At 37.8% G+C, this 27,321-nt stretch overlaps 1 protein-coding gene across 1 annotated transcript in view; it reads right to left on the reverse strand.

Moving 5' to 3' along the window:
* Positions 1-27,321, reverse strand: part of LOC127619505 (receptor-type tyrosine-protein phosphatase U-like) — a 432,480-nt gene that overhangs the window by 90,584 nt on the left and 314,575 nt on the right. The window contains exons 15-20 of the mRNA XM_052092344.1: positions 26,513-26,542; positions 26,104-26,264; positions 21,806-21,993; positions 16,865-16,937; positions 14,213-14,289; positions 7,028-7,045 (exon numbers count right to left, since the gene is read on the reverse strand). Coding sequence (XP_051948304.1) covers positions 7,028-7,045; positions 14,213-14,289; positions 16,865-16,937; positions 21,806-21,993; positions 26,104-26,264; positions 26,513-26,542 — 547 coding nt within the window. The remainder of the gene's footprint in view (positions 1-7,027; positions 7,046-14,212; positions 14,290-16,864; positions 16,938-21,805; positions 21,994-26,103; positions 26,265-26,512; positions 26,543-27,321) is intronic.

Consider the following 27,321-nt stretch of genomic DNA (forward strand, 5'->3'; position numbering starts at 1 on the left):
AAGCCATAAACCAAACAAATCAGCTCTGAGGTGAATCGCACCATTTCAAACTTTAATTTGATCAAATAGCATTTGAGAATTGGACAAAAAGACAATGGTACATAAATATGTCAATATATGTAATTGGGCAGTGCATTTCAGCTAAGCCTTTATAATGAAAGCCTTCATTATACTCACAAATATATAAATAGTTTGCAAGTGTCGAGAGACCGATTTGATTATTTCATTCACAATACATCATTGGAGTAGACAGTTCCTGCAGAGCTCGTCACCAGGAATACCACTATTAAATAGTGGGTGAAAATAAAAAAAATTCTGATGCAGCGTGATCTTCAATTGAATGATTTCTATATTGATTGTTAAATCCCAAGAACCATCTTTTACCCTACGTGCAACCAAAATCCTGCCGCATTCTTTTACTACAATGAGAGGAAATCACTTACATTAGCAATCAAATCTTTCGCTTGTGACTAAAATGTATATATTTGGCAAATGGCTGGTAAATGTTTACATTTCACTCACCAGTAATTGTGTAGTATAGACATGGAATTTTCAGCAGCGAGATACTTTGAAAGTAAAGGTTTTTCCGTGTAATGCGTGTCCAAAGACGAGATCCAAGCAATCCATTTGTCATTGAATAGAGTCTCTTTTAATACTTTTCTGTTATCTACAGTCAATTGTTAATCAAAAATAAACATAGCACAGATTAGATAAAGCCATTTGAGTCCTCTCTCATTAATATTATTCTAAAGAGCATCATTTAATGATGCTCTTTACAATAATGCCGGTATTTTTAAAGACACGGTACCAGTTTTAGCATCTATTCAACAAATCAATGTGAAAATTAGGCAATTAAAGAATAAACATGTAACAAAAAACATATGAAATATAATATCTTATTTATTGATTGAAAACATGGATTTGTTCATTTTTAAAAAGCCAACATGTGACCAAAATGATGGAAAACTAATCAAATATGATTAGTAAAATTAATATTTTCTTAATATACCTAGTTAGAAGGTGCCCTGTATGATTAACAGCATTAGCTGGGAAATAATTTCTTTCATATTTAAGCAAAAGGGACATTATACCTATACCCATATGAATTGATATTGACTCAAATCAAAATGCAAATCAAATCGAGAGATTGTGAATCGGAATCGAATCGGGAAACTTTTATCAATGCCCATCCATACTATTAAACATGATTTTTAAAGAATGAAGTTGAAACAACGCATACTGATGGCTTCAGCAGAGGCATATACCATTAATTAACAACCTTGGAACTTACAGCAGGCTTGTTTTTAAATGTGTATAAGTTACCGTTAATAATGAATTCCCCTTAGGAAAAAAAAATGAATAGGACTTTTACTTCCCAAAGCAGACTGTTGTGCTCTATATCAGGCAGTTAGCTTAGCAACATGCTAATGTCAAACTCTATTGGAATCAATTGAAAGTCGAGTCTCCTGTGCTTCACATGAACAGCGCTAGTTGTGTGGTGCACAGAGTTGCCTATTGAGAGCATTTAAAATCAATAACTTGAGGTTCCATGATTGGATGGTCTATTAGAAGGTAGCTGCTTATGTTGACTATAGGGATGGGCGGATCGATACTTGAGTATCGATACTTCCGATACTGATGTGGTATCAAGAATATCGATCCTCACATAAATATCGATTCTGAAGTTTTTTTTTTAACAAGTGATCCTATTATTTAGATAACATGAATATTAATGCATCTCATAAGCTTTGAAGTGGAAAAAAATATTTATTGTAGCGAATTGTTGCATGACAAAGAACTATTTTTTCTTCCGCTCATCTTGACACAGCAGAAATCCTCAAATACACCATCAGTCAGCGCTCAATTAAATAAACCATTTTTACAGGTTTATTTAATTGTTAAAACATTGATAATAATATTTAATCCTCATTAATAAATGATACCCTCATGAAAACTACACATGGATTTACTGTAATAATATTGTAGTAACAATTACTGTAGTAACAATGTTTTTTTTGTTTGTTTTTTGCAGTAACCAATGTTTTGATACAATTAATTATGGTTTTACAAACAGCATTACTGTAGTGTCCATATTGTAACTTGGTTTTAGTAATAGTAACCAAATAATAATATCTACAGTTCATTTTGAGATTTTAAATGTGATTTTTCCTAAACAATTTTCTGTTTAGGCCCATATATATATATATATATATATATATATATATATATATATATATATATATATATATATATATATATATATATAAGTAATATTAAAGTTACTAATTTTATCCAAAGAATTTGTAAAAATTCAATGTATTAGAGGTACCTGTATTGGCCTAAATGTACTTGGTATGGGATCGAAAAGAAAGTAAATGGTATCGCCCATCTCTAGTAGACTGTAGACAGTCAGGTAGCTCACTAGTGTTTAAACCAGACATTTGAATAATTTCACCTGTTCTTAAAACCTGTGTAAGTCCAGCCAATTCTTCAGTTACCGCACTAAGAAATGCCTTTAGAAGCTTTGTTCAATTGTAAAAATGTTCTGAGAACATGTTGATCCTTAACAAGTGCAAACGTCTTGCTCTAGTCAGGACTCCAACTGATTGTGTATGCATAATATTATGCTGATCAGAACTGCTCTATAGCTACAATAAACAGTTATGTGATTTTGAAAAATGAATCTGTTCACTTGCTCGCACTGTGCAACTCAAACTCTCTCTGTGTGTGTGTGTGTGTGTGTGTTTTATTCTCAGAGGTTATGTCAGGGTCGATTGTGCAGTATTGAAAATATTTTGTACAGTGCTCCCCCATGGGGAAATTATATTTTATATAATTGATAATGTTTTACATGTAACCAAGATGTATTTAACTGAACCAGTCATTAAAAAAGAAAGAAAAAAAGTTATTAAAGTAATTCAAATTAAATAATTAATAACATAAAAAGTGTTAAACTAAGCACAAAGCTCACATTGAAGCATTGTAAGCTACATTCATGGTTTTGAGAACAACAGTATAGTTGAAGCAACTTTAAAACTTTGGACCCACTTTATATTAGGTGTCTTTAATCCTAACTACTTCTTTAACTACTACATATATGCACTTAAGCATTTGCTACAATTGACTTATTATGTAAATATGTGTTTTTACATTGTATATTCAAGAGCCTGCATTTTGTTACATTTGTTAACCTTACAACTAATTCTAAACCTACCCCTACCCCTACATTTAACCTAAACCCTACCCCTACCCCAACCCTTAACCTAAATGCTACCCATACCCCTAACCCAACTCTTAACCTAAACCCTACCCCAACTCTTAAACTAAACCCTAAACCCTACCGAAACAGTTAGCCTAAAGCGTACCCCTACCCCTACACTTAACCTAAACCCTACCCCTGCCCTTAACCAAAACCCTACCCCAACCCTTAACATAAACACTACCCCTAACCCAACCCTTAACCTAAACCCTACCCCAACTCTTAAACCAAATCCTAAACCCTATCCCAACACTTAAAACTAAACCCTACCCCAAACCTTAACCTAAACCCTACCCCTACCCCAACACTTAAACTAAACCCTAAACCCTACCGAAACCCTTAGCCTAAAGCGTACCCCTACCCCTACACTTAACCTAAACCCTACCCCTGCCCTTAACCAAAACCCTACCCCAACCCTTAACATAAAGACTACCCCTAACCCAACCCTTAACCTAAACCCTACCCCTACCCCAACTCTTAAACCAAATCCTAAACCCTATCCCAACACTTAAAACTAAACCCTACCCCAACCCTTAACCTAAACCCTACCCCTACCCCAACACTTAAACTAAACCCTACCCCTACACCTATCCCGACACTTAAACTAAACCCTACCCCTACCCCAATACTTAAACAAAAACCCTACCCCTACCCCTATCCCAACCCTTAACCTAAACACTACCCCTATCCCAACACTTAAACTAAACACTACCCCAAGCCTTAACCTAAACCTAAACCCTACCCCAAACCTTAACCTAAACCTACCCCTACCCCAAACCTTAACCCTACCCCAACTCTTAACCTAAACCTTAAACACTACCTCTACCCCAACCCTTAACCTAAACCCTACCCCAACCCTAACTCTTAAACTTGACCTTAAACCCTACCCCTACCGCAACCCTTAACCTAAACCCTACCCCCACCATAATCATTAACCTAAACCCTACCCCAACACTTAACCCTACCCCTACCATTAACCTAAACCCTACCTCTACCCCAACCATTAACCTAAACCCTACCCCAACCCCAACTCTTAACCTAAACCCTACCTTTACCCCTGAACCAACCCTTAACCTAAACCCTACCCCTACCCCAACACTTAACCTAAACCCTACCACAACTCTGAGCCTAAACCCTACCCCAACCCTTAACCTAAACCCTACCCCTACCCTTAACCTAAACCCTACCCCTACTCCAACACTTAACCTAAACCTACTCCTACCCGTACCTCAAATTCAGTAGAAGCAAATGTGAATCTTGTGAGAATTTTGCAGAGCAACATGCAATTACACAACAAATACATGTAATTGCATATATTTTAATGTTAGTACAGTGTAGTTAAAGACACCTAATATAAAGTGGAACCAAAACTTTAGCTTCCAAAGCTACAAGCTACTCAAATATTAAAGTAGTTAAACAACAGTCAAGCCAATCTTTTGAAAAAATTGTTAGATACACTACTAGCTACTACCAAAAAGCTATTTAAAGAAGAAAATTTGAGATATATAACCATCTGTGGGTATTATTTAATTCTGCAATAAGTTCTGTTTGCATAATTCAATAATATCACCTGATAGTTATATTTGTAATTAGAGTGGCATTCCCTTACGACAGTTTATTATGGTTTTACTACAGTAACCATAGTTACTACAACATTGCTACAAAACCATGGATAATTTTCATAAGGGCTAAACAAATTTGGTAACAGCATTAAATAAACATACATTTGTACTTAATTCATTTAATATAAATTATTTGTTATATAATAATTACTTTTGACCTTTAACTGCGATTATATGACACTCATCAAAATGTAATACTCTGTGAAGTCAAACACATTATGGCTCCATTCTAAATCATTACATTAAACTAAAGGTCTGAATAATTCTACAGGCACTGTGTCTGGATGAATTTGAGAGCCATGGTCAGATTCTTAAAACAGCCTTGACCACAGCAGGCAGACTGATATAGCGATTCATTTGTTCAACACAGTGAAACGTCAGAAAAGACAGGCAGCAAAAAAGCAGTGGACATGACAAGGACAAACCCAAAGAAATGAAGATCAGACAAAACTCTTTCAGAAGAAGAATTAATTTCTAAAGAAAAGTTGTAGAGAACTATAAGACCTCCTGGCTGTTCAACTCTATCTGTGGGTTGCCTTGAGATGTAGCTGCAATGCTGAATATTTCAACATATTCATTCATTAAGGTTTTTACTTTCCTTTTGTTTGCCAGGAAATGAAGACAAATAAAGAAACAATGAGTCTGATGAAGGTGTGTTCTGAAGTTAAAACCAAACTAGAGGCAGACTGACATATTGGTTTTACAGATGAATCTGTGCTGGTAGTCGAGTTTTGATATAACTGCAAAAAATCAATGTCGATATTTTATATTTATTCCTCTTTGCTAGTAGCTGATGGATTCTACAGTTAGAATGGCCTGGGTCTACAGTATAACATAGGCCTTTAATTGTGTTGCACAATTACTGCATCTGGGATTTTATTCATTTTAGACTCTTGTAGACTCGTTGTCTGTGCCCGTCAGAGTAAGGAAAGTCTAAGAAAACTTTTTAACATTCAAAAAAATAAAAATATCGTCTGATTAATCCGTTATCATCCTTCTTCACCATCACCTTATCAGTATGGGCAAAATCCATTATCGGTCAACCTCTAAACATTATTTGAGCTTATGAAGCCAAAAATGCATTCACAATCCTAGCTAAAGAAGGTATGTGTCACAATTTGTGATTATTTATTTTTTATTCTGATTATATGGGAAGGTGGATGAAGTCAAGTTTATTAAAAATGACTTATAATTAAACTTATAGTTGTAGTCTTTTTTTTTATAATTAATTATTATTTAAAAAAATCAGTTAGACACTCAAAGCACAATATGGCACCAACAACACCCTTTAACTGTTACTACAGTATATTCACAATATAACACAGCCGATTAGACTGTATTGATTAAATGTGATGGTATATATATTTCTAATACATTTTGAAGGTAATGCATTACACCACGTTTTTTACTTTTTAATAATGATTAATTGACATTATAGACATTACAGTTTTATCGTCTGTTAATGCTGATCTCCTGTAAAGCTGCTTTGAAATGATGTGTGTTGTGGCCCTATACAAATAAAATTGACTTGACTTACTTAATAAAGTAATTCGATTACAGTAACGAATTAATTTGAAATCAGAGCACACCCAACAGCTTAACAGAAAATTTCCAGTTAAGATATATTTTAACAAATTACAAAAATCCAAAGTGTAATATGGATTCCAGAAGACATGAAATCGATTTAAAAAACCCATGAAATCAAAATGGGAGTTTTTGTTTCTTTCAGTCCAAGTTAGCTTTGAGGCTATCACACTAAAAACAAATGGACTAAAAAAAACTTTTAGCTTAAATAATCATTTAAAATGTAGTATTTCACTTCCAAGAAAACTGACTCATCTTGCAGACTATTGGCTGTAATTAAAAGGGACAATAACACCCAACTTCTGGTTGTAATAGGAATAATAAGTCAACACAGATAAGACAATTGCATTTGTCAAACCATTTCATGGGATCTTTAAAGCATTATGTTATTTGCAAGGCTGTGGCTTACAAATAACCACAGTGATGCAATGAGAGCAAGCAAAGTTCAAATAAACTCCAGGACCAGACACAGAAAATGGTTTAGGAAAGAAAAGTTGATAAGCTTTAAGCGGAAGAAATGAGTGATGGACAGATGACAGTAAGAGAAGAGAAGAATACTTACTTCTCTGTTTATCCGAATCTAAGAGATCCAAATGGTTTCGAGGGAGGAGAGAGTGACGGAGACATGGGTGGAAGAAGAAAGATAAAAGAGAAGCTAATTAAGATGATTAGAGAAAAGAGCACCTGCAGGAGAGAACGCACACTGAGCTTTAACTAACTGCTGTAAGCCATCGTGCTTTGACCTACACACACTGGCTCTGTTCCAAACTCTAGTGTGTTGCCTCGTTGTCTACTGCCTAATTAGACATCCTATCTGAAATGGAGCATCACAAGTGACTGCTTTAGAACACTCTCTGTGCAACATACTGAATAAATAGTGCTCTTTAACTGAAGTGCACAGGAAACCTAATTCATAACTGATTTCAATAAAAGTTATGTGCTAGTATGTTGCTAAGCTAACAACATGTTATTCTAATAACCATAAAAATAGTACATAACACAGACATGCTTACTAGATTTTGGACAGAGCCTTTAATTTAAAATATATTGAGTCTGTTTAGTGCTAAATCTCCAGTTATAAATACTCTTCATTCATATTTAATGTACATATCCACTTGTCCTTCAATTAAACTAAGCAGAGGCATAGATTCCATGGGGAAGGGGGGATAATCCCCCCAATAATCAAAATAAGCAAGTACAACTATACCAGAAATATTTATACCATGATCAAAGGAAACATGTAAATGCTTCATGTTGCAACCCACTCAAATTTCAAGCCAAATCTACACCACTGAATCTAAGTAGAGGCATTTTAAATGTTGAGATACTATATTTGTGCAGTGATCTTAAGGTGAACATGCCAAAACTGTGAACCCTAACATATTTCCTAAAAATTAGAGGACAGAAAAACAAGGCGTCTGGTTTTTATGAAGGCAGAGAGACATGATGTCTTATATTTTAGTATACGCGCCTCTATTATCAGATGTTTTTTCTTCATCATCCTGCACCTGTGATTCAAACACAACACAACCAGTGAAAGTAATTAAAGTCTAACTGCAACAAGTACAGCAAAACTGCTCATTTCACAAGCACTGTTCATAACAAAGGCATCTAAGTGGCTATAGCCACACTCTTGAGTAGAAATACATGCCTCTCAAAATTATGCTGTCAAAACACCCTTAGTTTGACTGTTTCAGAAAGCTAAACTGCATAGTTTTTGATTGCTCAAATTCACTGGTCCAGTGGTTCTCTACCGGTTTTGCTTCAAATGTTGGCCCAACACAGTACCAAATATGTTACTGTACAAAAGTAACAAAAAATGTCCTTAAACGCAAGCACTGAAATTCATTTATATTACCTTGAACTGCAGAGGCCTAACAATATGCAAACTATTAACATGACATGGGCTTAAAAGGAACAACTAACATTTTGTAAATGCAAAAAGTGTTATTTTGAAGTCTTTTAGACTGATCAGTTTATATACTATATACTAATACTGAGATATATAGTCAAAATGATGAGATATAAAATCATAATTGCAAGAAATAAATTGAAAAGGTCTGTGACAGGTCACAGTAGCCACATGAAAAGTGCAGATTGTTTACACAATAAAAAAATTACATTACATATTATAAAAGAAAGAAATGCATAAGCATAAAGTATATACAGGCCCAAGTGTTAAGTGCAGTGCAAGTAATAATAATCATGTAATAATAATAATAACTACACCAGAGGAATATATTGTGGAAGGTGCACTTATAACTGAAAATGGTATCAAATAGTGGATGTGCAGAGTTGAGAAACAACATCTTCCTCTCTGTCACCGCCTTTAGAGACTCCAGATTAGCCCCAGGACTTCCTCAGCAGTTTACCTATCTTGTTAACATATGCCTCTTTGAAGCTGTTTCCCCATAAAGCATAAAAAGGGCATTTGCTACCACAGACTGACAGAACATATTCACAGTGAGCACAGTGAACACAACCCGGTATGAATTATCTTCAGAATGGAAGGAGAATGTGGCATGGTAGTAGGTGTTTTTGCGAACATAGCGGTTGCAGCTAGCATTGGGACTTCTGCCTCAAACCGATTGAAAAACCTGTTAAACTAATTGTCCTTGTCCCCCACAGTCAGATGATTGGCCTGTGTAACCAGTGATCTTTTTCATACTAGCCCACATCTTTTTAACACTGTTCCTCTTCAGATTTTTCTCAAATTTCTTGTGAACCTCTTTTCCTTCTTTCATTCTCACCTTTAATTCTTTCTGGATATGTTTAAGCTCATACCACACATTGGTACAGCCGGAGGGATGGAGAGCGAGGGTGATGCTGCAGGCTCGGAGGACCAAGCTGGAGCCAGAGGTTCAGAGTGCTGAGGTGGAGCTGGAGTCCAAAGAGGCCAGAGCATATCAAGCAGACGGCCAAGAGGCCAAGGAAACCAGAGCAGATTAGGCGGGCGGCCAGGATACCAAGGAGACTAGAGGAGATCAGGTGGATGGCCAGGAGACCAAGGAGACCAGAGCAGAATAGGCAGACGACTAGGAGACCAGGGAGACCAGAGCAGATCAGGCAGATGGCCAGGAAACCAAGGAGACCAGAGCAAATCAGGCAGATGGCCAGGAGACCAGAGCAAATCAGGTGGATGGCCAGGAGACCAAGAGACCACCTCAGGGTAGGGACTGGGTCAAGGTTGCAGGTAGGCAGCCACAGGGCCGAGACAGGGTCAGGAGGCCTAGGAGGCGGCCACAGGGCAGGGACTGGGCCTGGAGGCCTGGGAGGCGGCCACAGGACAGGGACTGGTTCAAGCAGCGGAGCTGCTGGATGAGTCTCTGGGAAGGTGGATGAAATTCTGAAGGAACAGTCTATGGAGGAGCCGGTGGAACCGATGGAAGAAGAGTCTCTGGTGGAATGGGCGGAGCCTCTGGAGGAGGAGTCGCTGGTAATGAGTGGGTGGAGCCTCTGGAGGAGGAGTCTCTGGTAAGGCGGATGGAACCGCTGGAGGAGGAGTCTCTGATAAGGAGGATGGATCCGCTGGAGGAGTGGGCGGGGCCGGTGGAGGAAGAGTCTCTGGAGGAGCGGGCTGAGCCAATGGAGGAAGAGTCTCTGGGGGAGCGGGTGGAGTCATTGGAGGAGGAGACTCTGGGGGAGCAGGCGGAGCCATGGAATACTCTGTGGGTGGAGTCGGGAGAGGCTCGGAGCCATGGAAGATGGGACTGTGGGAGGCTCGAGGGGTGAAGCCATGGATGAAGGAGCCATGGATGGCTTGGAGTAAGGAGCCATGAAAGGCTTGGAGCAAGAAGCTGTGAAAGGCTTGGATAAGAGGGCAGAAGATGCAGGTTTTGGCCCGGGGTTCCCGCCATAATCCACTGTGTAAATTTCCAGAGCCTTCTCCACATATTCGCAGAGCGTCCAGTGAAGATCAGCCGGAGGCATCAGTTCCTTCAGTGTACTATTCAGAGCGGTCCGGAAGAAAACCACCAGAGAGGGGTCTGGATAGTGCACTAGATTTGCTAGCTCTAAAAGCTCATGGGCGTGATCCTCAACTGGACGGTCCCCTTGCTTCAGAAGCAAAATTCTGACAGCCACTAGATACATTTTTGTTCAGTCTTTCTGTGATGAAGCAGATGAGGAATGAGGATCTAAATGCAGCTTTTAATTAAACAAAATATAAACAAAGAACTCAGAATACAATGAAACAAAACATAGTGAAAAAGGCACAGAACATGACAACACATGTGGAGACTGACCAAGAAACCAGGTGAATCAAGGGCTTAAATACACAAGGGAAAACAAGGAACAACTGGGGAAACAATCAGGGTGAACCAATCATGAAATAAAACTACAAAGAACTACAAAAATAACAAAGGAAACATGAACGGGGAACTAAACAAGAATTTTAACATAAAAGTCTTTCTGACAAAAAACAGGGAATACATGATACTGTTCTTGTGGTCAAAGGCAGTTTTTCACAACAGACTTCAGGTAAACCAGATTGTGGTCCAAGTTTCCCAGAGGAAGGAGTTTTATTTTTAGGCGCCAAGCACTGAATAGGTATTAGTTAGTCTTGTTCTTCTTCTTCTTCTTCTGCTATAGTCTATAGCAGTACATAGAACCTATAGCAGTACATAGAACCATACATAGGAAAGTTATGAAATTAACACACTGATAGAGGACACTGAACTATAACTGACCTAATTTTGGGGCCTCTAACTCCAACCCTCAAAGTTTCACTCATGTTTATGATTATAACCTTTGAATCGAAGGCCTAGAATCAAAATATTTTTTTCTTCTGATTCCTTGGCTCATGCCGAGTCGATTGCATACCACGTTTCAATTTCTGTCCGACTAGATTTTCTGGCATTTAGAATTTTTCTGAAAAAGCTAAATTTTCGAACTCCTCGTAGATGACGACGACTCCTGTATCTTCACAACGCATTGGCACAAAACTTGGTATATGTCATAGCCATCACGACATGAGCGTTTGGCACAGCGACACCTTGTGGTCAGGATCTGAAAATCTGGCTATTTTTGCTTATCACTGCTGAAAAGTTTGGCCTCAAAATTACGAGGTGGGTCTCTTTAGATTCCTTGGGTCATATAGAGTCGAGTAACAGACAATTTTCCTGTCGACCATTTTGGGCATCAGCCATTTTTAATTTTCTTGTAAATGCTGTATTTTACAAATGCATTGGCATACCATTACGAAACTCAGTATACATCATTGGAACAAAGTCCTGAAGGTACCTATAAGGTTTTTGGCCAATGCCACCTAGTGGTTAAAAGTTTTTTACCTAAATGTTTAAAAATGCTAAACTTTTGATTATTTGGCCTATTGTCCAGTCACTGCTCTCTTTAGATTCCTTCAGTCATGCTGTTCCTTTCTGACATTTTAAATTCCATTCAAACCCTACTTTTTCGAACTCCTCTTGAGCCGTAAGTCTGATTTGCACAAGATTTTTTGGGTATCATCTAGAGTAACTCATGACAAAAAGTGATCAAATGCTTTTTGAAAGACAGAATTCTTGAATAGTGCACCAAACGAATTTGATGGCAATTCGCAAAAAACCATCTGAGGCTGTATCTCTGCAAAGCTTTGCTGTAATAAAACAAAAACTTTTGTGTCAAAATAACCACACCAAGTAAATTTGGTTACTGTGCCACCTTTTGGTCAAAAATTATAATTCATTGTATTTTAATTTTAGCAATTTTACCTATGTTTTTATGCTGTCATAATCAATGATGTCCAATGACACTTCCCGTATGTTGGTGTGCTTGGCCCTGTAATTTCTGCTTGCAGCTATACTTTCTAGTCTAACCTTCCACCTATTGTTTAAATGTAGGCAACGTGGATGAACGGGAGACAAAGTTAAAATCGTTGGAAATTACAAGGAAGGCGATGGGTATAAATGATTTCACAGGCAGACTTTCCTTCTGTTGAAGGATGAATGAAGACTGCAAGAACAATTACGTGATAGAACTCCCTTGGTAAATAGCTGGGCCACATATTGACCGCTATCAATTCAATATTGGGGTAGCTCTGCTCCTTGACAGTAACATGTTTAGGATTACACCATCTGTTATTCAGCAGGATAGCAAGCCCTCCTCCCCTCTGCTTGCCACTCTCTCGTTGGCTTCTTTCTTCCCGCTCTGTCTGAAAGCTGTCAATGGTCACATTCGCTATTTGATTATTAAGCCACGTAGGAAAACACATAACACTGCATTCTCGAAACGCCTTTTTAAGCATTATCAGTGCCGCTAGCTCGTCCATTTTGTTGGACAGAGCTTTGACATTACATATAACTATAGATGGGATTGATGGTTTGTATTTTCTTCTTTTACTTTAAGTTTAACCCATGCTCTAAACCATCGTCTCCTTGTAGGTAATCCACTGGTAAGTCCGGTCTCCTGCTCTGCAGTGCTGCCAATGCTTGTAGCTTGATCAACTGGTCCCGTGTATAAACAATTCTACTCCTCTTCAAACATGCATTGCTGTTGTTAAATACAAATATCCCAACGATCAGAAGAGCAGATAAAAAAATGTCCACCATCTTCTCAAATCCATGGAAAAAAGGGAATAAAAAACACTGAAGGACAAAGACATTAAAAACAGACACAAAATAGAGGTACTGCAACAGGCTATCACTTTTACAGAGCCACTGAATGTGAATCATTGCAATTCCGAGAAATATAGTCGCAATTCTGAGAAATAAAGTTGCGATTCTCATATAAGGTCGCAACTGCAAGATTTACAGTCAAAATTACGAGATAGAAATAGTATGTTTATATCTCGCAACAAGATAATATTTTGTAATTTTGACTTTTTTTCTCATAATTTGCAAGTTTATATATTAAATTAACAACTGAGAGATACAAAATCTGAACTACATTTTAATTTTATTCCTCAGTGGAAGGATAAAGGCACCATATCTTACCTTGTGATCCAACAAGGTAATAATGTCGGCACTTGCCTAATTTGGTTAACTTCGACCAAATGACTTAAGTATATTGTTTCAAAATACTGTAGTGTTTGACACAGCCTTTTACGTCAACAACAAAATATATACTAAAGTTTTTTAGTCCTTTTTTACTATCCTAAACGCACCATTATATGATTAGATGTACTTTATGTTTTGCATTTAGCATTGCTTTTCCCTGTCCACAACCTTTTTAGAACAGACCTGCAATCCACCAGTTGAAAACCACTGATTAAGCTTCCCTCCAAAGACAATAAAAATGGGATTTACTGAGATATAAACTGAGGCTTCTTAAAGCTTGTGTACAAGGAACATATATTTGAAAGCCTTTACATATCAAAAGGCTAGGATTATGGGCAAACTGTTTCATAATCTGTCAGACATGAAACTATAACAGATAACACTATGAGAAATGAGTGTCAAACTCTTGTATAGGCTCAGCGCTAAGAAATCAGATGTGATTTTTGGCATGTCTAATTCAGGTCTTTGACAGAGTGTCAGAAAGGTACAAAAAAAGTCAAGTCTTACAGGATCATATCGTGTTACTGAAATACTGGAATCAAAAAAGCTCATGATGGAAACACCAGAAATAGACAATCAAATCCACAAAGGAATTACCAAACAAACCTGTACAATTACCTTCATTCACAGACAACAAGTGTGAGAAAAACACCTTTAAGGACACAATCTGAAAATGACATGCACAGAAGAGACTGAAGGTGTGAATAAAAGAGTGTAAAGAGAGAGTGATTGAGAGGAAAAGAGAAAATACTTACATCAATGTAGTTTGCATTGACATAGTCTGAGTTTGGATCAGCCAGGAGGGAATGCATTTTCACATGATGGCGATCTTCTGTTTGGGGGTAGAGGTTAAGAACAATGCCAGTAAGTTAGAATAATAACACAAAAGCTCTGTTACAGAAGTGAGCTGCCTACCTAGACAGGATTGTGTGCTAACACAAAGGCATTGTAACAAGCTCTGTGAAGAAACTAATATAAGATGGCGGACAACTTAATAGAAATGTTGGTTATATATATATATATAGCCAACGTTTACTTAAAAAAAAGTATTGCTAAAATAGTTTAATCTAATTAAATTGCACTGCTAAACAAAATATTTGTTGTGCTAGGTATTGTTTGTGCTTGTTTGTTTAGTATTGCGTCGTTAGCTTAGCAACATGCTAACATCAAATTCTGCTGAACTTGATAATTGGATATATACAACACAAGATATGGGAATTTTTTTCCACTGCCATTTAAAAGATGATAAGTCTATTATTTTTGCTATCATAAATGTATTATTACACAGTATACAGTAGCAGTGTTAATCTCGTCAATTAAATTAATGACAAAAATGTTAGTTGACGATTATAATAAAGCATACTATTGACGAAAATATGACGAGACAAAATTTATACTAAGATATGAAAATTGCAAGATATAAAAAAAAAAAAAAAAAAAAGCATTTATAGAATCTGTATATAGGAGAAGATATTTGGTATGGATTCATGTAATCCATTAATCTAGTGTGTTGGGGATTTCTACGCATGAGCTGCTTGAGTTGAACGTGATAACACCAGACAAATCAACTGCTTCAAAATGGTGTAAATACCTTATTTAGATGCATCCTATATATACATGAGTTGAATCACTATACCTACACCATATATATATATGTAATATAACAACTTACATCTGCACAGTGAAGCAAATGAACATGTGAACATTCAGTGCAATTCATTATATTAAAAAAAGTACAGGTTACAAATGCATTTAATCATGTCCCCGGACCGTAAAACGGAATATTCCTACCATCGGCGCAATTGAAACTTAAAGTAGCACCTGTTTTCAGCAGGGGCGGTAAGCAAAACTCCAGCTGTATAGGCAACACGCAGCTGTACAGACAAAAAACAACACTCGGGGTTGCTTGACACTAGTGACAGCGCAAGATGAGACCGCATTCTTGTGTTCAAAAACCCCCAGACAGAGCCCAATTCTGAATGCAGGGATCTCAAGACGTGTTTTTCTAAGTTTCAAACTATGTTTAACTTGAAACAATGACTGTAACACTGTTGAAGGATGGGCAAGGAGGAGGCGAGAACCGGCTTGTCAACATAAATTATATTTTAATGAGAAACTTAAACTCAAAAACACATAAACAAACACACATGACGGACATGTCCGTAATTCTCTCTCTCTCGAACAATCGTCACCGGCCGCCTTTATCCCTCGCGCGCCTCATCAGGCTGATTGGGGACCGGGCGCGCGATATTCCGACCGGCCCCGCCCCTCCGCTCCACAATGACCTAAAAATGCTTTTAGTGTTTATGACCCGACACAACCAAAGTAAGATGCTCCAAAAACGGCCGTCTGATACGTGTTCATCGATGCATCCTTAGAAATCATAATAAAACTATCCTGGGCTGTGCTTCCCAAAAGCATCACAAGCTTAAGTTGATCATAGAGACCATTGGCGCCAGTGGTTTCTATGATCTACCTAGGCTTACGATGCTTTTGGGCAACACTGCCCTGGAAAGACTGATGTATTAAATTGCAAAGTGTATTGCTGTGGACTGTAGGCTAATTATTGTCTTGTTCAGTGATATATAAATAAACAATATATTGTCTTTTAAAGCCCATCTTTATATTGCCTAATCAATGCTTTACTCGCTATCCATGATAATGTAATGTCATTTAGTCTACTTACAACAATGTAGTAATGTTCTGAAAAACAAGTCCACAGAAATTATATGTTTTTTGTATTTTTTTTTGTATTGTGGGCTAATTGCATGACTGCCATCTATTAATTTGAAGGATTATTGTGGAAAAGAAACTATAATAAATAAATGAATGGCTACCGTGATTAAATTATTATATAGCATTATATAGACCATTAAATACCAATTTATTTGACAAAAAGTGTTTCCAAACCAGTTTTTTGCAACATTTGAAGTATCAACATAGAGTTTATGCGCTAGAGTTAAACGGGAAAATATCGTATCGACACTTGTGAAATTTTTGTGATAATTTACGTTTCCGTCAGCTTTATTTTAAATGCGATAAAAAAAAATTCTCAAAAAATCCTTGGATGGAAACATAGTTAGATATGTTATTTTTGTGTGGCCACAGAGTTATTACCATTATTGAGTTTCAAGTTAGTTATTTACAGTATGAAGCTTCATTAGGTAGCTGCCTATGTAGACAACAAAGCAGCTCACTAGGTTTTAGAACAGAGCTATTGACGGTTCTAATCGTTACAGTTTCTAATCTTTGAAACGTGTTGTTTTCTTACAATGCAACCTAACATCCACAGAGCTTTCCACTGTTTTATAAGTGTAGAAATATCATACATGAGGGAAATTGTAAAATACTGTATCACATGCTCAGTGTATTCATATGATTGTGTCGTGACTGTAGGTAACACTTACGACCCAGGAGTGTGTCATGTCTGCCCTTGGTCTTGTCCTTCTTTTCATTTATGTCCCAGCCATCAAAAAAGCTCTAAGGATACACATGCAAAAATAATTGTATTTTCCTGAATTAACACTGACTAAGATTAATAGAGACTTTGATAAAACATTGTTTGTTGATGATACCAAATAGTGTAAAGTGTCGCCAACATTCTTTTGGGTTGTAAATGTGTTTCTCGGCATACTTTGCCGCTTTCAAACTCAGAAGATTCATGTTTTTCAGTCATATACGTGTGTGTGTTTGTATGCATGCGCATGTGTGTGTTTGTGTGTGCACAGAAAGCTTTGATAGAAAGATCTGAGCACTGCCAGCATACACCGGCTGTCTAAGTGCTATCTAATGCCACATAGTTTTTTTAGCTAATGTGTGACAGATGTTTAGCATTTCCCCCCTAAAGCAGGTGAACAACAGCACCTGGCAATTACATCTAAATGACAGTAATTTCAAAAGAGACCATCCAAAATAAGCAAGTCACGTTTCGCCCTCGTCCATTAAGCCCAATTTGTTCCTGCATTTTGGTTTGCCAGATACAATTGATGCATTATGAGGATGCTGGTGTTCATTTCCTGTTCGCCACAGTGTTAATTTATGCATGTGTGTGTGTGTGTGCTGGTCCACCAAGCATGCTGATGAACGACTTGTGTCTGTCCCCTAATATGCAACAGCACTATAATGCCGTGATCCTGCACATATGTTGCTTTCAATGAGGGCAAAAAAATAACTTGATGCTGGAAACTTTTCTTCTGCCTGGTAGACTTTTTCTCATTTATGCAGTTCAACCTCACTTACAATTACCATTTCTCTTTCTCTCTCACCATCTGTGCTGTTTTCATTGAACATCACCACAGGCTCAGCTGCTACACAGCATGACATTTTCATCAAAGTGTGTCGTTCTTTCATTCTTCCTGAACTAAATCACATAATCAATATTTCTCTGCATCTCAAACTGTTTCTCTTTCTCCCACTCAAGACCTTTAAAATAGTGATTCCCAAAAGTGATTCAACAACAATGGAATAAGTCACAGAACATATTTTGCTGATCTAGAATTAAATATTTGATGTCCAAATGTAAACCCTTTGGAATAACAGCATTAATCTATGGATTTGTCTTAATATCTGGTTCATCTAAGTTACAATAATGAACAAACACATCTGTTTAACTAATAACAAACAAATTATTGTATTGTTCTTGTACATATTGAATACATCCTTAAAATATCCACAGTGAAGTTTGGAAAAAGTATGTGAACCCCATAGTCTAATGACATCAACAAACGCTAATTAGAGTCAGGAGTTTGCAAACCTGGCATCCAATTAATCAAACTAGTTTGGAGGTGTGGGTTAGACATACTTTGACTTATAAAAAGCACTCAAACAGTTTGAGTTTGCCATTTACAAGAAGCATCTGCTGAAGTGGAACTTGCCTAGCAAAAAAGAGATCTCAGAAGACCTACAATCAAGAATTGTTGCTTTGCACAAAGCTGAAAAGGGTTACAAAGTTATCTCTTAGAGATATTCATCTGTTCACAGTTAGACAAGCTTTCTATAAACAGAGATTATTTAGTACTTTGGATTCTCTACCTTGAAGTAGCTGTCCAGTCAAGATTACGGTACTCAAATGGCACATTGCAAAATGCACAATGAGGTACAAAAGAACCCTAGAGAGAGCGCTAAAGACTTGAAAGAATCACTGGAACTGGTTAACATCACTTTTCATGAGATGTTCAACGAAAAACATTAAATAGGAATGGTGTCCATGGCAGGACACCACAAATGAAGCTGCTTCTTTCCAACAAAAACATTGCGGGGCACCTGAAGTTTGCCAAATACCACCTTGACAGTACACAACACCCCTGGGAAACTTTTTCATGGACTGATGAAACTAAGGTTGAATTGTTGGGGAAGAACATGCAGCATTACTTATACCTTAAAAAGGGCACCACATACCGACATGAAAACATCATCCCAAAGGTAAATTACAGCAGAGAGAGCATCATGAGTTTAATATATATATATATATATATATATATATTAAGGAATGTAGACTTGCATGTCTATGTTACATTTTCTTTTTGATTTCAGTTTAAGATTGTTGTCTTTGGTGGTTAGATTAGTTAATTGCTTCTGTCCATTCCAGTGGTTCTGAAATGTGGGATGAGGCCTTTGATGAAACTGGTAACTGGCAATCTCTTTTTTTCTTTTTGTTGTATGTCAAAACAAGCTCTTCTAGCATTATGGTTCATTGTATGATTTAATGGACATACTCGGCTCATTTGTGTGACATGAACAATATTACTGTCCTGAATTTAAAACAATATGGTCATGAAGTTCAGCTGTGACATTATTGTTTCCATTGACTGGTGGGTTCTAAGGCAACAATTTACATTAATAACATTTCAGCGTCATTACACTCACCCATATAATGTGTTTTGGGCACAGCGTTTAATAATGTGTATTAAAAATCTTTGATGCTTGCCCAGTCTCAAAGCTCATGGCACGTGACATGGCAAAAATATTGGCACCCTTGGTAAATATGAGCAAAGAAGTCTGTGGAAGGAAAAATCTTTATCGTTTTGATCTTTCATTAAAAAAATTCACCAAAATCTACCTTTTAATTTAAGTAAAACTATTGAAAGAGGGGAATATCTAATTATTAAATACATATTTTACTCCAAAACACATTGACCAAAATTATTGGCACCTCTAAAAAAAATTATTATATTATATTATAGTATATTCCTATTCATATATTTTTTTTAATTGTACACCGGGGTGACTAGGAACTTGAAATTGTTCAGCCATGACTTCCTGTTACACAGGGGTATAAATATGAGGTAACGCACATGCCAAATTCCCTTAGTCATCAACCACAGTGGGTTAAACTTAAGAATATAGTTCTGATGTGCGGCAAAAGGTTGCTGAGCTTCACAAAATGGGAAGTGGCCATAAGAAAATAGCTAAAGCATTGAAAATGCCAATTTCCACCATCAGGGCAATAATTAAGACATTCCAATCAACTGGAGATGTTTAGAATCGGCCTGGAAGAGAACGTGTGTCTATATTGTCTCCAGGCACAGTGAGAAGGCCAAAGAATCTCCAAGGATCACAGCTGGAGAATTGCAGAAATGAGTTGGGTCTCGGGGTTAGAAAGTTCAGTGATCACCTACATCATCACAAGTTGTTTTGGAGGGTATAAAGAAAAAAGCCTCTGCTCTCATCCAACAACAAACTCTTCAGTTTGCCAGATACTACTGGAACTTCAGATGTGACCAGGCTCTATGATCAGATGGAAAAAAAAGAGCTTTTGGCAGCAAACACCAGAGATGGTTTGACACACACAGAGATGAAGTACCCAATGCCCACAGTTAAATAAGGTGCTGGATCTTTAGTGTTGTGGGGCTGTTTTTCTGCCAGAGATCCTGGACATCTTGTTCATCACGGACTCTATCAAATACCAACAGACTGACCTGAACGCAATAGAAAACCTGTGGGTTGAACTGAAGAGGAGAGTCCACCAACATGGGCCTCTGAATTTGAAGGGTCTGTAGAGATTCTGTGTGGACGAATGGTCTCAGATCCCTTGCCAGGTCTTCTCCAACCTCGTAGGCATTATAAGAGCAGACTCAGAGCTGTTTCCTTGGTAAAGGGAGTTTGCAAAACTAGTTTGCAAAAAGTATTGAATAAAAGGGTGCCAATAATTATGACCAATGTGTTTTGAAGACAAATATTTATTTAATAATGAGACATTTCCCCTCTTTAATTGTTTTACTTCAATTAAATGTTAGATTTTTTGCGATTTTTTTTTTTTTTTTTTAATGAAATATCAAATGGTTTAACATTGCAGATTTTTTATAGCCTTCTTTGCTCGTATTTACCAAGGGTATAATATTTTTGGCAACAACTGTATATAATATTATAATCCAGATTGAAATATATTGCATTTTTGTGGCAGAAGTGTAAATCAATGATTAGACAATAAAAAAGTGGCAATTGAGAAAAAGTGGCAATCTGTCCTGTTCTCACATGAAGCATTCTTGCGTTCTGTCTGTGCTATCTTAAATGGTTGTGTATGTACATATGCATCAGACAGATGCTTTTGAAGTGGCTCACTGGTTTTCAGCATCATTAACAGCGTTTTTGTTCTGCATTCTGTTGTTCTTCGTCTAGCTGTCAACATGTACGGCTCCCATTCTGTGGCTGCATTGCTTTTGAGTTTTGTTGAGGCGCACTGACTGCCCCCTGCTGACCCGGCTCGTAAAATATAAAAGTTACACGTAGTACAAGCTTGAATTATTATGGAATTTACATATAGGTCAGGGAGCTTGATTAAAATAATGTATTATTTTCTATATAATTAATCATACTTAATTAACATTCAGCTCTAATTAATACATAATGTAATTTACCAAAACACATTTTCAAAAAATGGACTTTCTTTTCCCAAACACTCCCACAATCTGCCACTGGGCAAACAAACAGACAGTACTATCCATAACTCACGTCATTGATTGTGCCAATGTTGCTGTGTCAGACTGGTCAGGTTGCTAAAGCAAAATAATTTGCAATGGAATAATTACTTGAGAACTTGAAACAATGTTTAGTTTGTTAAAAAAATCAGTTAGTATTGTTTATTTTACTGTGATATTAAATTTGGTATATCGAGCCTCATGAAATTTCACTAGTATTTCACTAGTATTGATACCAACTACTTACAAAATTGTTTTATAATGATAATCCTCATTCTCTTTCACACCTATAGTTTGTTTTCCATTATGACATGCCATTTCTTTTTTTTAGATCTAATCTAAAATCAGGCATAAATCTGCTGAATTGCTTCTCAAACGCGCTACAACCTCAACACTCAAGCTGACCCTACACGTCCTCCTCTGGCTCCTTACCTCATACTCTTGTTTGAAGCCATAACCTTCTGCAGTCTTCATCTGGTTAATGTGCTGGAGCAGGTCGGCCACTCTCACGGCTGGGTGGAGCTGTCCAGTGTGGTACGGAGAACTCTTCCTCCTGCAATGTCTTCGGGGAGAACCACCCAACAGGCTGCTGGACTCATTTACTGTGCTCCGCTGCTCATCTGAGGAGCAAGACAAAGAAGAGAGTGAATGATAAACTCGTAAAATAGACGGTCTGTTCGACTTAAACCATGACATGTTTCAGTTTCTAATAAAATGACCAGCCAACTGGCAAGGAACTCGCTTTATTTACTTGTCAATGCCAATGATGCCCTCAGTTGGCAAGTGATAATTTGGGATTCTGGCAGTATGTCAGTTGTTACAACTGGACACATTGTAACAATGTGGAATCTTCAGATGTCAAATAGGATAAGGAACATCCCTGGTGTTGAAGCTTGACTCAAACTGCAATGTCATGCAACTTGTGAATTGCAGTGAGAGTTGCTTCACTGAAGCTGTTAATCTTAACCAGTGATGAACTTGTCTTTCTGGTTCTGTGAATCACAATCTGTGATTGCTGTGCGAGTGTGAATTGGAGCAAAACATCAGCTGTAGAGTCAGCTGTAAGGTGGATGCACATAACAGTACTTTCTAGAAGGTGTAGCACTTACACTTGTACAGATATGACTTAGTTTAGCAGGAAAGTGTAGTGCAGCGTAGTTCTAGCGGGAAGATTAGCAGCTGTACATCATCGCACCATTAGCTGGGTAATTCCCAGCCAATCACATGTAAGCTGTTGCTTTATAAGTCTGCTCACAATCTATTACATTGCTGTTTCATTGTGCTAACACGGCAACCTCCACCACCCCACCACCACCAGTTGAGCCCTGTCCTGGACGGGGGTAGGCTCCTCGCCCCTGCCTCCAATCTCCGGCAGGATATGACGGTTCTGAGTAACCGTTTTCTGTTTTATATTCATCAAATAAATGTAATCTTCAATTTCACTCAAGTCTGCGAGTCTTCCTGATAGAAGTATAACTCAAGACATTCCTCTTTGGACTTTACAGCATATAATGTACAGTTTTGCTTATTTTGTATAAAGGTGTGGAATTATTAAAGTGTACAAGTCTTTGTTAAAGCTGTTGAAGAAAATCTGGCCATGTAGAATGTAAACTTTATATATTGCCACACAATCAAGGTAAGGGGAATTTGTGGTGTAAGTGCTTTGCTCAAGAGCACAATGGTGAAAGTTCATTATTAACCCTTACAGGGTTCGAAGCAGCAATCTTTTGGTTACCAGCCCAGATCTCCTTATGTGATGACAGTCTTGTTCTATCTTGTCCCAACACCAATTTTTTCCTGTGTTGTAGCTGGGCTTGTGGCTGTTTTAATGAAGTCCCAAACCTGGTTAGTTACAGGCTGTCAGAGTTCTCTTGATGTGTTTGCGTGTGTTTCCTCCACACACTGTACTGGCTGGAACATTCTCTGCTCTGTGGTATTCTCATGACACTCAGTTTGAGTCATGTGAGCCGAACAACACATATTGATCTGTGTGTGTTGGTTCCCTGTAGACAATACAGCCCCCTCCCATTATAAATATTGCACAGCCTTTGTAGAATACTTGATTGGCTTGTATGATTTGCTGAGGAATAAAATAGAATATAATAGAGTGGAGTAAAATTTTAAAATAATAGAATAAAAACTATATAACACAGAGTAGACAAAAAGAGAAAAGTACAGAGTAGAATAGAATAGAATGATAAAACATGATATAATATTATAGAATAGAATAAGACAAAACAGAATAGAATAGACCAAAACAGAACAGAACAGAATAGAACAGTCAAATATAATGAATCATAATATAATAGAAAATAACAGAACACAACAGAACCAAACAGAACAGAGTAACTAGTATAGAATAGAACGTAGTTGAATGCAATAAAACAGAATTGAAAATAATTCACACCATAACAGAACAAAACAACAGAATAGAACAAAACAAAGTAGAATAGCATACAGTAGAATAGAATAGTCCAAACCAACACTATTCCAACAGTACAGTATTAAGTACAGGACATAAGATGAGACATCCAGACACATAGGTATAGAGCCAGCTAAATCACTGTTCAGCACACATCTGTTCCTTGAGACACTCACTCCAGACTCACACATGAGTGGACATATCTTTAATATGTGCAGAAAGATTACAGTGATCCATATGCAAACATTGACTAATTGAGAAAAATAGTGTCAAGTGCTTACTGCAGTGCCGAATATACACACCACTATATGACAACACATATCATTTCCATAGATGATTGCTCAGTTAATGTCTGGATCATTTTCAAATAAAAGCATTACATATTGGGGTGTGTTTGTGTGCCTCAAATTCTAAAGTATTTGTCTGTATCTGGTTCTTAGCTGATGGTTTTAGACAAGAGTGTATTTAACATGCAAAGGTGATATATACCTCAAACACAGGTCTGCTCAGTATCTTTACCATAGAGAATTTACAAGGTGGTCTTGAGTTGGTATGGGTCTTAAGGGGTCTGATATTGGTCTGGATGTAAGGTCTTAGGAGGTCTGGGTCGTAGAGAGTCTGGATATTTAAGGTCTTAGCGGGACTGTTATTGGTCAGGGTCTTAGGGGGTTCTGGTATTGGTCTGAGTTTATATTTTAGGGGTTCTGGTTTTGGTCTGGGACTGTGTCTTAGGTGGTCTGGTATTGGTCTGGGTTTTAGGGTGTCTGAATTGGTCTGGGATTAGGTATTTGGGGACTGATCTCAGTATGGGTTTAGGTTTTATATTGTATGGTACTGGTGTGTGTTTTAGGGAGTCCACGGTAGGTCTGGGTTTAGGAATTGGGTCTAGTCTTGGTCTAGGTTTAGGTCTTAAGTGGTCTGATATTGGTCAGGGTCTTAAGGAGTATTACATTGGTCTGGCTTTAGGTATTAGAGGGTCAGGTCTATGTCTGGGACTATGTCTTAGGTGGTCTGGCATTGGTCCGGTTCTCAAGGTGTCTTGGTCTGGGATTAGGTATTAGGGGGACTGGGCATGGTCTTGGATTAGGTAATAAGACTGGTCTTGTTATTGTGTTTAGGTCTTACGTCGTCTGATATTGTTCTGTTTTTAGGGAGACTGGCATTGGTCTAGATTTAAGGTCTAATGTTGTCTATTATTTGTCTGGGACTTAGGGGGTCTGGAAATTGGAATTGGTGGGACTGGTCTTCGTTTAGGTTTAGGTCTTTGGTTGTCTGGTATTGGTCTTGGTCTAGGCCTGATTCTAGCGTGCTCTGGAATTGGTCTGGTCTTAGAGAGTCTGGTATCGGTCTATATTTAAGGTCTTAGGGGGTCTGTTATTGGTCTGAGTTTATATCTTAGGGGTTCTGGTTTTGGTCTGGGACTGTGTCTTAGGTGGTTTGGTATTGGTCTGGGTCTTAGGGGGTCTGAATTGGTCTGGGATTAGGTATTTGGGGACTGATCTTAGTCTGGGTTTAGGTTTTATATTGTATGGTATTGGTGTGTCTTAGGGAGTCTACGGTAGGTCTGGGTTTAGGAATTGGGTCTAGTCTTGGTCTGGGAATGATTCTTAGGTTGTCTAGGTCTAAGGGAGTCTGTTGTTGGTTTGTCTTGGTCTGGGATTAGGGGGACTGTTCATGGCTTAGTTTTAGGACTTAGGTGGTCTGGTCTTTGTCTGGGATTAGGTTTTAAGTGGTCTGATTTTTTTATCTGCCTTATGGAGTCTGGAATTAGTCTAGGTTTAGGTATTAGAGGCGCTGGTCTTGGTCTGGGTTTAGAACTAAGGTGGTCTGGTAATGGTCTGGGATTAGGTATTAGGTGCTCTTGTATTGGTCTGGGACTGAGTCTTAGTGATCTGGTATTGGTCTGGGTTTAAGGAATTAACACCAGAGTTGGAGTATGGCCTTGACTCTAACTCTGATGTGTATATTCTTGCAAATCTCTGAAGCATGGTCAAACAGGTCACATTCTCCCCTACACATCAAACCTTCAGAGTGGGTAGAAGATGTTCTTCTGTAATGTTTGCATTTGGAGAAGACGGACCCACTCTGATGGGCACAGCACCATATTCAAATGAGTGCCGCACAGTTTGATAGACAGCATAAGGGCTCATCACTACAGGGGGGAGTGACACACACACTGAGGAGCTGCTCTGAAAGCCTATGTGTGTGCACAAGCAGATATGACCTCTGGCTTCATCACAAACAAGGAGAAACAACTTGAACTAGCCAAAAGTGTAGCTTTTCACAAGGAATGTGTTTGTGTACTCACTTCTAGCAGTGCAGTTGTGCGAATCCATGAAGGTGTGTGTGGTGCGGTCGTCCTGTTGCAGTGTACTGTGCTCGGTCGTGCTGCAGTCCAGAGAACCCAGCTTACGAGTCTTGTCCTGACGATAAGTCATGACCGCCTTATTTATGTTAACCTTCTTCCTTCTGCAGAGATGTAAAGAGATGTAAAGAGATGTAAAGGGAAAATTTCCGAATTTTACACCATTACTATTGTCATATTTGGAAGTATAGTATTAAAAATTCTAAAAACCTCTGGGATAGATATCATCTTTAGTAATGGAAGCTATTCTGAATTATGGATGGATGAAATATGTAACTGGAAGTGTTTGTCTAGAACAAAGCTAAACAATAATGACGTGGTACAATGGGAATTTTTTATTTTTTTTACTTACGGGTAGTAAGGGTAAGAATAGATGGCTCTTCTGCATGGAGAGAGAGAGAAAGAGAGAGAGAGAGAGGGGGGTGGCTCTAAATAAGCAAGTGAACATGTTTCTTACTCAAAGACGTTAAGCTAAATGTATGTCTGTAGCTGCACTGCAAACATCAAACAAGACCTCATACAGTATCTTATGTAATTTGGCTTTTCAAGTAAATGCCTGACATTTTAACTGTAAATAGACCATTAAAATACTTCACTGACCTCAATGTTAAGCTGTTTAAGACCCTGTTTACACCTGGCATTAAGATGCGTTCCAGTTGATCTGGTCACAAATGGTCAGCGTTACATTCAGGTGTAAACGGGGTGTAAAGTGCTTTGAGATCACAAAAAACACATTTTGAGTGTGCAAACACATTGCATTTGAGGTGTAAAAGCTAATCTGTCCTGAAAGTGTCCTGGACAGCAGTGAAGTGACACCCCTCACCTGTCAATCAACTGGTGCGCTAAAACAAGCGCTTGAAACTTTCCTGGTTAAGAGCGGCTTTAAAAGGAAATAACCGTAAGATTAGAAAACTTGTATTAGAGAATATATACACAAGCATGAGACCTCCACAGATCTTCTTCAGTGTTTCTGATATCAACATGCAGTGACAGATGAGAAGCCAAGGGTAATACAGGAAATCCACTAAAATAACTGAGAATTCTGCTCATGAAATAGAAATTATATAAACATGAGCACTCGCATGAGATGAAGACTCAAGTCATATCAGTAACCTTATAAAAGGTGTTTTATTCTGCATAGAGAGAGTCCCTTCATGAGGG

This window comes from Xyrauchen texanus, chromosome 26 (genome assembly GCF_025860055.1).
Source record: "Xyrauchen texanus isolate HMW12.3.18 chromosome 26, RBS_HiC_50CHRs, whole genome shotgun sequence".
Lineage (NCBI taxonomy): Eukaryota > Metazoa > Chordata > Actinopteri > Cypriniformes > Catostomidae > Xyrauchen > Xyrauchen texanus.